This window comes from Fukomys damarensis, unplaced genomic scaffold, assembly GCF_012274545.1.
Source record: "Fukomys damarensis isolate Sample0158 unplaced genomic scaffold, DMR_v1.0_HiC HiC_scaffold_19, whole genome shotgun sequence".
NCBI lineage: Eukaryota > Metazoa > Chordata > Mammalia > Rodentia > Bathyergidae > Fukomys > Fukomys damarensis.
This window is the reverse complement of record NW_022900931.1, coordinates 62,278,002-62,289,427: the sequence shown is the minus strand read 5'-3', so window position 1 is coordinate 62,289,427 and position 11,426 is coordinate 62,278,002. Positions and strand designations below refer to the sequence as shown.

The following is an 11,426-nucleotide window of genomic DNA, read 5'->3' as shown; positions in this document are numbered from 1 at the left end:
CAACCACCTGCCCCAGCTGCCCAGCCCCCACAACAGGCTTGGGCCCCTGTGAATGAAGGTGAGTCAGCGACTGCGCAACAGGGGCCCCAGAGGGCTGGCGGGCAGGGAAGATGGCCAGAGGCATCCCCTAGGGGCGGCGGGGCGGCATCACAGCCACACCTCGCTCCAGACCCTTTGGAGAGCCGGGCCACAGTGAGCTCCGGAATTGACACAGGGGCCTGGATTGCAAAATGGCTAAATGCTGGGCCACCCTTGTTCCTTACTGTGTGACCTCAAGCGGGTCGCTTAACTTCTCTGGGCCTTCAGTCCTTGAGTGGAAAAACTGAATAAGGTTAGAACCTATCTTATTGGGATGTGATATTAAAACCATATCAAGTCCTTTTCATAGGCCCTACTGCATAGGAAGCCCATGTAGCTATGATGTTAGTTAGCAGAACTGTTGTGTGGTTTGTTTTTTTTTTTGTTTTGTTTTTTTCGGTACTAGGGATCAAACTCAGAACTTTGAGCTTTCAAGGCAGGCAGCAGAACCATTGAGCTAAATCCCTGGCCCTCGTATTTTTATTTTTGTTCTCCTTATTGAGTTTATTGGTACTATTATTTTTTTTGTACTGGGGATGGAACTCAGGTCCTTGTGCTTGCGAGGCAGGTGGTGGAACCACTGAGCTAAATCCCCAGCCTGTTTATTGGTACATTTAAAGTATACAGTACAGTTACATTCATCACTGGGATCTTGTACCTTTATATGATGTTTCTTGGTTCTTATTTTTTTCCCATACCCCTGCCCTCCCTTCACCCTCTCCAACCTCCTCTATCTACAAAGACTTTGTTTCCATTTTTTCCTTTTCTCATATTTTTTCTTTTCCCTTCTTTCATTTCCCCTGCCCTTCCCACTTCTCCTACTCCTTTAGCTCTTTTATTCCTATTTCACAATAGCAATTATACAATTTGTTTGGTTGGTTTTGGTTTTGTTTTTTTGAGACAGGGTCTCGCTATGTAGTTGAGACTGACCTGGAACTCACTCTGTAACCCAGGCTGGTCTCGAACTCACAGTGATCCTCCTGCCTCAGCCTCCTGAGTGCTGGGATTACAGGTGTGCACCACCACGCCCAGCTTCCATTATACAATTTGAATCTTATTTACACTTGTAGTTTTCCACACCAGAGACACTATTTGGTATTTACACATTTGTGTCCTATTTATTTCACTTAGGAGTATGGCCTTTACGTGCAACCATTTAGCTATAAATGACTCTGGTGTCTCACTTTTTATGGCTAGTAGTACTCCATTTTATAGAAAAACCACATCTTGTTCATATTTTTAGTGCCAGATCACTGTTGAGCAGACAGCTTGAGCCTGTCTCTATCGCCCACTTGTTGGTGCCCCAGGATAAATCTCCTGCCCAGCGTGAGGCTGCTTTCCTATCCATGAAGAGATACTAATTATATCTCCTTTATAGGATTGTAATGGACATTGTGAGGTAGGGAATAGAGTGATCATTTGATTTTACCACTTACTTTAGAGCACTGCAACATAGAAGAAGACAGAAGAGTCAGCTCTTGGCAGGAATTTTCTGCCTAAGATTTTAGGAAAGAAAATTCATAGGATCTTAGAAAGTCCAGTCTGTTGTGGTTGATAAGATTTTGGCCAGGCTTAGTGGCCCAAGCCTGTAATCACAGCGCTCTGGGAGGCTAAGGCAGGAGGACTGCAAGTTGAAATCCAGCCTGGGCAACTTAATGAGACACTGTCTCAAAACACAAAATAAAAAAAGGACTGGAGATGTAACTCAGTGCAAAAGCCCGGGGTTCAATCCCCACCACATAAAAACAACAGCAATAACCAAAACACCAAAAACAGAGATTCTAGTCAGTTAAATGTGTGGCTTTGGGCAGCTGAGTTGCCCCCTCCAAGCCTCAGATTCCTTCCTGTAGTGCTGCATGTGATCACTTAGAACTTCACACGGGAGTGGGGAAAATTCAGTAAGGCCAGAACGTGCAGTGCCAGACACCCTGGAGGCTCGTAAATGGGAGGTGCCGTGATTGTATATTATTCACAGCCCAGAGAAGGCACGAAACTGCCCTGTGATCCACAGCAAATAAGGTACTGCCTGCAGGCCCTGAAAGTCTCGGCAACTTGGGCTTGAGCTCTATTGGGGCCGTCTTTCCTGCCAGGCCTCCTTAAATCCCCCGCTGAGCTGGAGCCAGAGCCGGAACTAGAGGTGCTGCTGACCCCGGTGCTGGAGGCTGGCGATGCAGATGAAGGCACTGTCGCTCGACCCCTCAGTCCCACGAGGCTGCAGCCAGCGCTGCCACCCGAGGCGCAGTCAGTGCCCGAGCTGGAGGAGGTAGCGCGAGTGCTGGCAGAGATCCCTCGGCCCCTCAAACGCAGGGGCTCCATGGAACAGAGCCCCGCTGTGGCCCTGCCCCCCACCCACAAGAAGCAGTACCAGCAGATCATCAGCCGCCTCTTCCACCGGCACGGCGGGCCAGGGCCTGGGGGTCCGGAGCCGGAGCTGTGCCCCATCACTGAGGGATCCGAGGCCAGGGCAGGGCCCCCCGCTCCCGCCCCACCGGTCCCCATACCCCCCCCAGCCCCACCTCAGAGCAGCCCACCGGAGCAGCCACAGAGCATGGTGAGTCCCACAGGAGGGCGCTGGGCTACCTCTTCTACTGTCCAGATCCGCTGCTGCAACTAGCAGTCCCCTATGTGCTGTGGTTTAAATGAGACAGGACGTTCTGTTTTGAGTAAGAGGCCAGAAGTAGCAGTCAGAGCTGGGAGGCAGCCAGGTGAGGTCAGGAGCTAGGCTCAGTCCGTCTGGGGCTCCTGTCCCTTAGGGGCTGTCCTGCCTTCCCTGTCCAGGATAGCTCTCCCCCGCATCTGCATTCCTACCAGGAGGAGAGGAAAAGTCCCCTTCCCCTTGAGGCAGAATTTGAAATTGCACCCACCACTCTGTCCATCCCAGTGGTCCAGAAGCTAACTGCAAGGGATGCTGGGATTTGTAGTCTTCAAGGTAGGCAGCGCTACCTTTGGAAAAGGGAGCGAGAACTATGGGGGGCATCCTGGGAGTTTTGGCACATGAATTACTTTGTACCTTTTCTTTAATGACCTATACTTGTGCTCTATGCTGGGCACTCCATGTTTTGTTTTTTTTTCTTTTGTTTTTTTTTTTGTATTGGGGATTGAATTCAAGGCCTTGAACTGAGCTACATCTATTCCCCAACCCTTTTATTTTTTAATTTTGAGACGGGATCTCAAAATTACATTGCCCAGGCTGGGCTTGAACTTGCAGTCCTCCTGCCTGAGCCTTCCATGGTGCTGAGATTACAGGCATGAATCACCATGTTTGCCTCTATGCCACTTAGCCACGCAACCTTGGCCAGATGCTTACCCCTCTGGGCCTCAATTTCCTCATCTGTAGAATGTGGATGAAAAAGCAACAGCCACCTCATAGGGTTACTATGAAGGCTGCGTGCATCAATACATGCTCTGCATGGTGTGTGGGGTGGAGATGACTACCCATTGGTGGTGAGAAGGTTCTGGCCTTGGACAGGGTCATCAAATGGAACAGTTCCAAGCAATGCAGGTAGATATGCAGGATATAAGTTTCAGAGAAGTAGAGGTGAGGCAGACACCTTAGAATCTATTCTCAGGCCCTCCTGAGGGAAGAGACAGCAACCTGAAATGGGAGTCATCCTACTGGAGAATCACAAAGTCTGGGCCACAGAAAGACTTGACAAATGACAAACTCCCAAGAATTAAGCCCTAGACAGGTCAGGTGGCTCACACACATGTAATCCCAGCTACTAGGAAGCTGATACAGGAAGATTGTAAGATTGAGAGGCCAGCCTGGGCAACTTGGTGAGACCCTGTGTCAAATAAAATTTTGTAAAAGTGGCCAGGGATAATATGGTTCAGCAAGAAGACATTTCCCTAGCATCCAGGAGGCCCTGGATTGGATCCCCAACACTGCCAAACAACAACAAAAACCTGAATGATCTGGATCATTTTTTCCACAATCGTCATGAAGGTCTCAAATCACTTTGGCACCACCTAGATGGCCTCCCACCTTCTCTCAGAGCTCGAAATTTGGATCCCAGGATCCCCTGGCTGCTGCAGGAGCCCCAAGTTTAGGAGAGCCAGGCAGCCCTGCCCCTGTGGCCTAAGACTTCAGACACCCACCCACATACACATGAACCCCAGCCCAGCCGGCCTAGATGGTGATCGGGATCGGCTGCTGATCTAGGCCTATGTGTCCACTCTGGGTCATGGGTCTGTGGTATTAAGGATTCCCCCAAGTTGCTGTCCCCTCCCTGACTCACAGGAGATGCGCTCCGTGCTGCGGAAGGCGGGCTCTCCTCGCAAGGCCCGGCGCGCGCGCCTCAACCCGCTGGTGCTGCTGCTGGATGCAGCGCTGACGGGGGAACTGGAGGTGGTACAGCAGGCCGTGAAGGAGGTGAGGCCGGCGGGTGCGGGGCAGGTGGGTGGCAGGGGTGCGGGGGTCTCCGGGCTGAGCCTCCCATCCTGTCTGCCAGATGAACGACCCAAGTCAGCCCAATGAGGAGGGCATCACCGCCCTGCACAACGCCATCTGTGGTGCCAACTACGCTATTGTCGACTTCCTCATCGCTGCTGGCGCCAATGTCAACTCCCCCGACAGCCACGGCTGGTGAGCTGGGATGGGGACAGCGACGGCGTCGCAGGGGCTGGCGTCGGGGATGGCGCCGCGGGGCAGGCATCCCACTCACACATCCCTCTCCCTCACCCAGGACGCCGCTGCACTGCGCGGCATCGTGCAACGACACAGCCATCTGTATGGCGCTGGTGCAGCACGGCGCAGCCATCTTCGCCACCACGCTCAGCGATGGCGCCACTGCCATCGAGAAGTGCGACCCCTACCGGGAGGGCTACGCTGATTGTGCCACCTACCTGGCAGGTGCGGGGCGGGGCTGGGGGAGACACGGAGGAGAGAGGGGGAGTGGACCATCGGCGGGAAAGTGGGGGACCTGCAGGTTTCAACTATGCCACCTCCCCGGCACCAGTAGGGACTGTCCGACCTGTGGTGAGACATGAGGCCGTGACCTGTCCTGGTGCCTGGCTGCAGCACTTTCCCACAGGAGGGGCCAGGTAGGGGGACCCCGAGGACCGCGCACAGGCACTCAGCTGTACACCTGGAGAGGCGAGTTGTAGCCTTGGTTGACATTAGGGACCGAGGAATGTGGGGATTCAACAACATACGAGAGGTTAATGGAAGCAGGACACAGTGGCACATGCCTGTAACTGCAGCACTCTGAGAGGCTGAGGCAGGAACATTGTAAGTTGAAGCCCAGCCTGGACAATTTAGTGACTTAGCAAGACCTTGTCTTTCAAAAAAAAAAAAAAATCTGGAGCTCTAGTTCAGTGCAAACTCCCTAGGTTCAATCCCCAGTACTGCAAAATAAATGGACACATATAAAAAACAGGGAGAGGGGGCCGCTGGTCCCACCCCAGGGTAGGTGGCCCAGCTTGATGCACCTCAATGTCCACGAATGTTAGCGGTGCCACTCCCAGCCCATTCCAGCTCCAGCTCCTGTCCCCAGACACAGGTACCCATATACATGCCACAAAGCCCAGGCCTGGCCCTGGCCCTAGTGAGTCTGGTGTCCCTGCACCCCAGGTTGGGCTCTCACCCCTGACTGTGTGTTTCAGATGTGGAGCACAGCATGGGGCTGATGCACAACGGGGCCGTGTATGCGCTCTGGGACTACAGCGCCGAGTTTGGGGACGAGCTGTCCTTCCGTGAGGGCGACTCAGTCACTGTGCTGCGGAGGGACGGGCTGGAGGAGACCGACTGGTGGTGGGCGGCATTGCACGGCCAGGAGGGCTACGTGCCGCGGAACTACTTGGGGGTGAGCCTACTGGGAAAAGAGGGAGGAGAGAGACGTGCATTACTGTGGGTGAAGGAGGCTGGAAGAGTCCACTGCTAGTCATGGGGAGGACCGGAAAAGCCCTTGTAGTAGAAGGCTAAGGGAGGGGCTGGAGATTTAGCTCAGTGGTGCTGTGCCTGCCTGGCAAGCACAAGGTCCTGAGTTTAATCCCCTGTACCCCCCCCAAAAAAAAAGGCTAAGGGAGAGCCCTGGCACCGCTGAACGGGTTATTTGATTTGTGTTCAATCAAATGATATTATTTGGCTGGAGGCATGGCTCAGTGGTGGAGCACTTCCCTAGCATGGCCCTGGGTTCTATCCCCAGCAGTGGGGGAAAAATGGTCACCCCTGATATTAATGGAGAGATTAAAGGATCCATTTTTGCCAAGGAAAGCATTGAAAAATCTCATCTTAGTGATGGGGGAGTTAAAGAGTTGCCTAGTGCAGGCAGGGTGGAGAGTATTTTGTTACACAGCACTGGAAAGGGGGAAGAAGAATCCCTTAATATAATCACAGCAGAAATTCAGGCCTGATAACCCACATCTATAATCCCAGCACTCAGGAGGCTGCAGTAGGGGGATCTCAAGTTCAAGGCCAGCTTGAACTACCCCGAAATCAATGATGAATCTACTAGGTTGGGGAGGGTTCCATTATATTCATAAGAGAGAATATTTCTTGATTTGGATTGGGTGACAGCCACGGTGGCAAGGAGACCCATTATATTCCACTTTATCAGTAGAGCTGCTGATTGGTACATGGAGGTAACAAGGGCCCCAGGGACTCTGGAGTGGATGGGAGGATGGAGCAGGCTGCATCCTGGAGGGCTGCTGGGAGAAGGACGAGGGCGGAAGTGTCCGGTGTCTGTCTGAAGGTTGCCTTTCCTCAGCTTTTCCCCAGGGTGAAGTCCCAGAGGAATAAAGTCTAGCATGACAGAGGACGTCTCCCAGGGAGACAAGAGCACTGCCTGCCTGTGCCCCAGACCTCAGACTTGCCTCTCCGTGTATGCTGCGCCCCTCACTCTGCAGGCCTGGGGCCCTCAGCCCCACTTCCTGCTCCCCCAGAAGCCTGGGGGAGGAGAATCCCAGCCTTAGGTTTAGGAACCTGCCTTAGCCATGGGAAGTCCAGGGAATGGGGCTGGAATCTTTTTTTTTTTTTTCCTTTGTGGTACTGGGGATTGAATGCACGGCCTTCATACTGAGCTACATCCCCAGCCTTTTGTTTATGTTTTGTTTTGAGACAGGGTCTCGTTAAGTCAGTACATTGCCCACGCTGGGCTTGAACTTCCAATCCTCCTGCCTCAGCTTCCCAGAGTGCTGGGATTATAGGCAGTTGCCACCATGCACAGCTGGGCTGGAAATCTTTAATCAGATCCATCCAAAGTGACTCCCACTCCTACTGCCAGCGGCCCAAGCCCTGGCCAGCCAACATGCCGTCCCAGCTGAGCCTGGGACAGATGACCTCATCTCTTTATCACTCTGGGAGCCACCTCTGACCCCAAATCTCCCAGCAGACTCAGGGTCGGGGAGGTGCACATTGGTCTCTACCAGGACCCCCTGTCCCCACTCCCCATTAAGTGCCTTCACACAGTGCTGGTTTATGTGTATAACAAAATGGGGAAAGTTTTCCTTATGAATAAAGGTAGTTTATTAACTTCTCTTTTGATTTTGACTCAATAAATGCTCATGGTGTGTGTGTGTGTGTGTGTGTGTGTGTGTGTGTGTGTGTATTAGTGCAGTGGATGAATCCACCCCCAGCCCCTGGCAAACCAGTCTTAAAGCGTTTTAAGGGATTCCCCTCACCATGCACAGTCCAGTCCTTCCTCTTTTTCAGACTTTTGAGTTATTTTGTGTGTGTGTGTGTGTCTCTCTCTCTTTTTTTTACAGTATATATCAGTTAGCTTTCATCACTATTACAAAATAGGAGACAAGTTGATTTTTTTAAAAATTATTTAGCCGACACTTCGAGAAACAACTTCCAAAGAACACAGCAGGCTGTGGCCAGGGTCCCCAGGTGCATGGTGGGAGTTGCCTATGGAAAGAACTCTTGGTAATCCCCCTCTTTAGTCTCCTGAGTATTAGGGTTAAAGGTGTCCACCATCGTGCCCTGCAAAAGAGCTCCTGTTTTGACGCAGAAAGCCAGAAAACAAGTCAGGGATACGCCGCAGGTCTTTATAATAACCCACTAGAGCGAACTACTTTAACACCTCCCGAAGCCACACCCCCGGACCTGAGGCCCTCCCATGGGCCCCGCCTCTTAAAGGTCCCCTTTGCTCCTACACTGCCTCTCTGAGGCCAAGAGTACAACACTCAGATCTTTGAGGGATAAACCCCATCTGAACAATAGCATGGTATACGCCCGAAAGTTCTGTCACCTGAAGTCTGGAACGTTTAATCCATTTAATCTGCTGGTTCTCACGGTTTACCATTTCCTCGCGAGTGTTCAAACGAAGGATTGAGAGATTGTCAACAACAGGATCAGGTCTGGGACGTCCAGGTGGCCTCACTTTCATCTTCTAATTCATCAACTCCTCTCTCCCTCTTTCAGGTGCTGGGCTTTGAATCCTAGGCCTTGCACATCCATCTCTGAATATTGCAAATATTTCTAACTACAGGCTTCTTTTACACACACACCCACCTTTTTTTTTCCCCCTGTACTGGGAATGGACCCGGAGCCTCACACATGCTTGGCGATTGTATTTTATTTTGAGACGCGGTCTCATGAAGTTGCCCAGACTGGCTGCCGTCATGCTCTGCTCTTGGGTGTGTGTGTGTGTGTGTGTGTGTGTGTGCGCGCGCGCGGGCGCGTTGGACAAATCCTAAATCTTCTTCACTGGTTTTGAGAGAGGAATCCTCTAGTCTCCTTTGGGATTGGGGTGTGAGGCGATCCCTTGGGTTTTGAGTCACACTTCCTAGGGCAGTAATTCCCCCAGCTCCCCGCACACACACCTTCAAAGTGCGTGTCTTCCTCTTGGGCTGCGGGTGGCACGGCGGTCCCTTCGTCCTGGCCTTCCATATCCCCTTTTCTGCCAGGACCTGCTCCATCTTTCCTTTTCCCAGTACATTGATTCCTTGGTTTATTCCTCTCCTATGGCGAGCCATTATGGTGAGCCTTGACACAGGCCTAGCCATGATTGAACTTTGAGTCACCTCGCTGGCAAGGATGTGCTCTCGCCCATAGCCACGGGTGAGTTCAGCTGGTAGCAGATGTAACCCATAATGGTTGTTATTGTTTCCCTCTGGAATGTGTGGGCGGTACCCTCGCTCCCTCGCTCCCGTGCAGCCCTAGCTTCCATGCAGCTGGAGAGTATAAAAAGGAGAGGTTCTGTAATAAAGCAAGCAAGGAACTTGAGAAGAAAGGTGGCTCTCGTCTCTCTGTCCTCATCCTTTCAGGTTTAGGACCTGCTGGCAGGATCCTGACGTCCCGGCTCGCGACACTCTCCTGCTGAGTTAATGGCCGGACAGGAGATAAATGTGTGTAGCTGTGCTATGGTGTGGATGTGGTTTCTCGCCCTCCCTGTGCTTGGTCCCTGAGGCGATGGTATTGAGAAGGGATGGGACCTTTAAGAAGTGGGGCCTTGTGGGAGGGACTAATGTGTGTCTCTAGGGTCTGGGTTGGCTACCATGACAGTGGGTTATAAAGGGAGCACCCCGTCTAGACTATCTTCATACACCCCTCACTGTTCCTGCCCGTGTTTCCACCCTGCAATGCTACCCATGATGTTATAATGGGGCAAAAAGCCCTTGCCAGATGTGGCTTCCCAAGCGTAGACCTTTCAGCCCCCAGAACTGTGAGCCGACTAAACCTCTTTGCTTCATAAATCGTCCAACTCACCTATTTTGTTATAGCAGTACAAAAGTGACTAAGGCAGCTATTTTACCTTTTTCTTTAACATCTTTTTGAAATGCAAACCTGGTCGTATCTCTACTTTTAGGAGAACATATACTTGGCTCCCACTGCCCTCAAAACTGAAACCTTGAGACAGGCACGGTGGTGTATGCCTGTAATTCCAACACTCAGGAGGCTGAGGTAGGAGGATCACCATGAATTTGAGGCCAGCATGCTCTACATAGTTACTTCTTCTAAATATAGAAGGCACGTTTTTTATAAATGCATGTTTTAATGAAGCGAACACGTCATTGAGTGCCCCAAACGGATCTCCAATTTCCCTGTCACTCAATTGGATCGATTATCTCGGCTCTCTTTCTTGTTTTGTTCTTATTCCTCGGCGATCCTCAGCGATGCCTCCAGCACCACCACTCCCGGAAAGCCGCCCTTGCGTCTCTCTGCGCATGCGCAATGTTCCGATTCGCTCCGCCCCAGCGGAATGACGGGCAGGACCGGCCAATGGAGTCAAGAGGAAGGTGGGGCAGCTTTTCGAGAACGCCCACATCCCTGCCCCTCGCTGAATATTCATGAGAAGGCTGAGTGCACGAGCTGCACGTCGCGGCCGCCGCCATGAAGTGAGGAGGGGGCCGGGGAAGCCGCTGGTTGAGGCCGCAGGGATCTGAAAGATGAGAGGGCGGTTGGGCGAGAAGCTGAAGGGGTGGGGTGAAAATGCTGCCGGGACCAGAGAGGCGGCAACGAGACGGAAGCAGGGAGACTTGGGAAGCTGCTCCCGAGGAACTTGGGGTCGTCGAGCTCGACGGCGGAGGGTGGTGAAGCTCGGAGAGGGGGAGAGGGGTCGGGACTGACTCGCAGCCCTCACGCCAGGCTCAATGTGGACGGGCTGCTGGTCTACTTCCCGTACGACTACATCTACCCGGAGCAGTTCTCCTACATGCTGGAGCTCAAGCGCACGCTGGACGCCAAGGTGGGGGATCGGCCCGCGCTGCCCGCCGGACAGGTGGCGCAGCCTCGCGTGGGTCTGAAACTGAGACTGTAGCACGTCTGGGTTTTAAAAGTCAGAGTCCCTGCAGCTGGGTAAGGTGGCGCATACCTGTAATCCCATCAGTTTGGGAGGCGGAGGCGGGAGGATCGCCAAGTTCAAGATTACCCTGGCAATTTAGCGACTTAGTGAGACCCTGTTGCAAACTTAAAAGAAAAAAAAAAAGACTGTTGCTGTAGCTCAGGGAGAAAGCCCTGGGTTCAATCCCCCATACTGAGGGGGGGAGGAAAAAAACAATAAAAAGTGGGGGAAATGGGGGCCACTAATCCTGCCTCGGGAATCCAGGACTGCAAAATCTCCCGCTATCCAAAATAATGGCTAATAAGAGTAGCAGCTAATATTTATCAAAATCGAGCCTCCCCGTGCTTAGAAATGTATTAGAGCCTCCTACATGGCTTGGAATCCTGGACCCACCAATTCCTAGCTGTGCACTCTTAGGCAAATCTTTTTTTTTTGGTACCAGGGATTGAACTTGGGTCCTTGCACTTTTGAGACAGGTGGCAGCACCACTGAGCTAAATCCCCAGCCTCAGCAAATCATTTACTTAACCTTTAACCTGTAAAATGTGGACAGTAGGACCTGCCTAGCATGTGGGAGCAGAACCTGGCTTCCATCCCCAGCACCATTTTTTTTTTTTTTTTT

General features: G+C 52.2%; 2 protein-coding genes across 5 annotated transcripts in view; both read left to right on the top strand.

The window, feature by feature from the left end:
- Ppp1r13l (protein phosphatase 1 regulatory subunit 13 like) overlaps positions 1-7,094 on the top strand; it is a 15,752-nt gene extending 8,658 nt beyond the window's left edge. Inside the window, exons 9-15 of the mRNA XM_010614650.3 lie at positions 5-58; positions 2,169-2,629; positions 4,319-4,450; positions 4,530-4,663; positions 4,764-4,930; positions 5,683-5,882; positions 6,786-7,094. Coding sequence (XP_010612952.1) covers positions 5-58; positions 2,169-2,629; positions 4,319-4,450; positions 4,530-4,663; positions 4,764-4,930; positions 5,683-5,882; positions 6,786-6,824 — 1,187 coding nt within the window. The 3' untranslated portion in view covers positions 6,825-7,094. The remainder of the gene's footprint in view (positions 1-4; positions 59-2,168; positions 2,630-4,318; positions 4,451-4,529; positions 4,664-4,763; positions 4,931-5,682; positions 5,883-6,785) is intronic.
- A 3,100-nt stretch (positions 7,095-10,194) lies between these two features.
- Ercc2 (ERCC excision repair 2, TFIIH core complex helicase subunit) overlaps positions 10,195-11,426 on the top strand; it is a 13,673-nt gene continuing 12,441 nt past the window's right edge. For 2 of the 4 annotated variants that reach the window (XM_010614634.3, XM_010614633.3), the window contains exons 1-2: positions 10,196-10,359; positions 10,610-10,819. In XM_010614634.3, the coding sequence (XP_010612936.1) occupies positions 10,312-10,359; positions 10,610-10,819 (258 nt within the window). In that variant the 5' untranslated portion in view covers positions 10,196-10,311. Of the gene's footprint in view, positions 10,360-10,609; positions 10,820-11,426 lie in introns of all 4 variants that reach the window. The other 2 variants (XM_010614635.3, XM_010614636.3) reach the window with 2 other exon arrangements.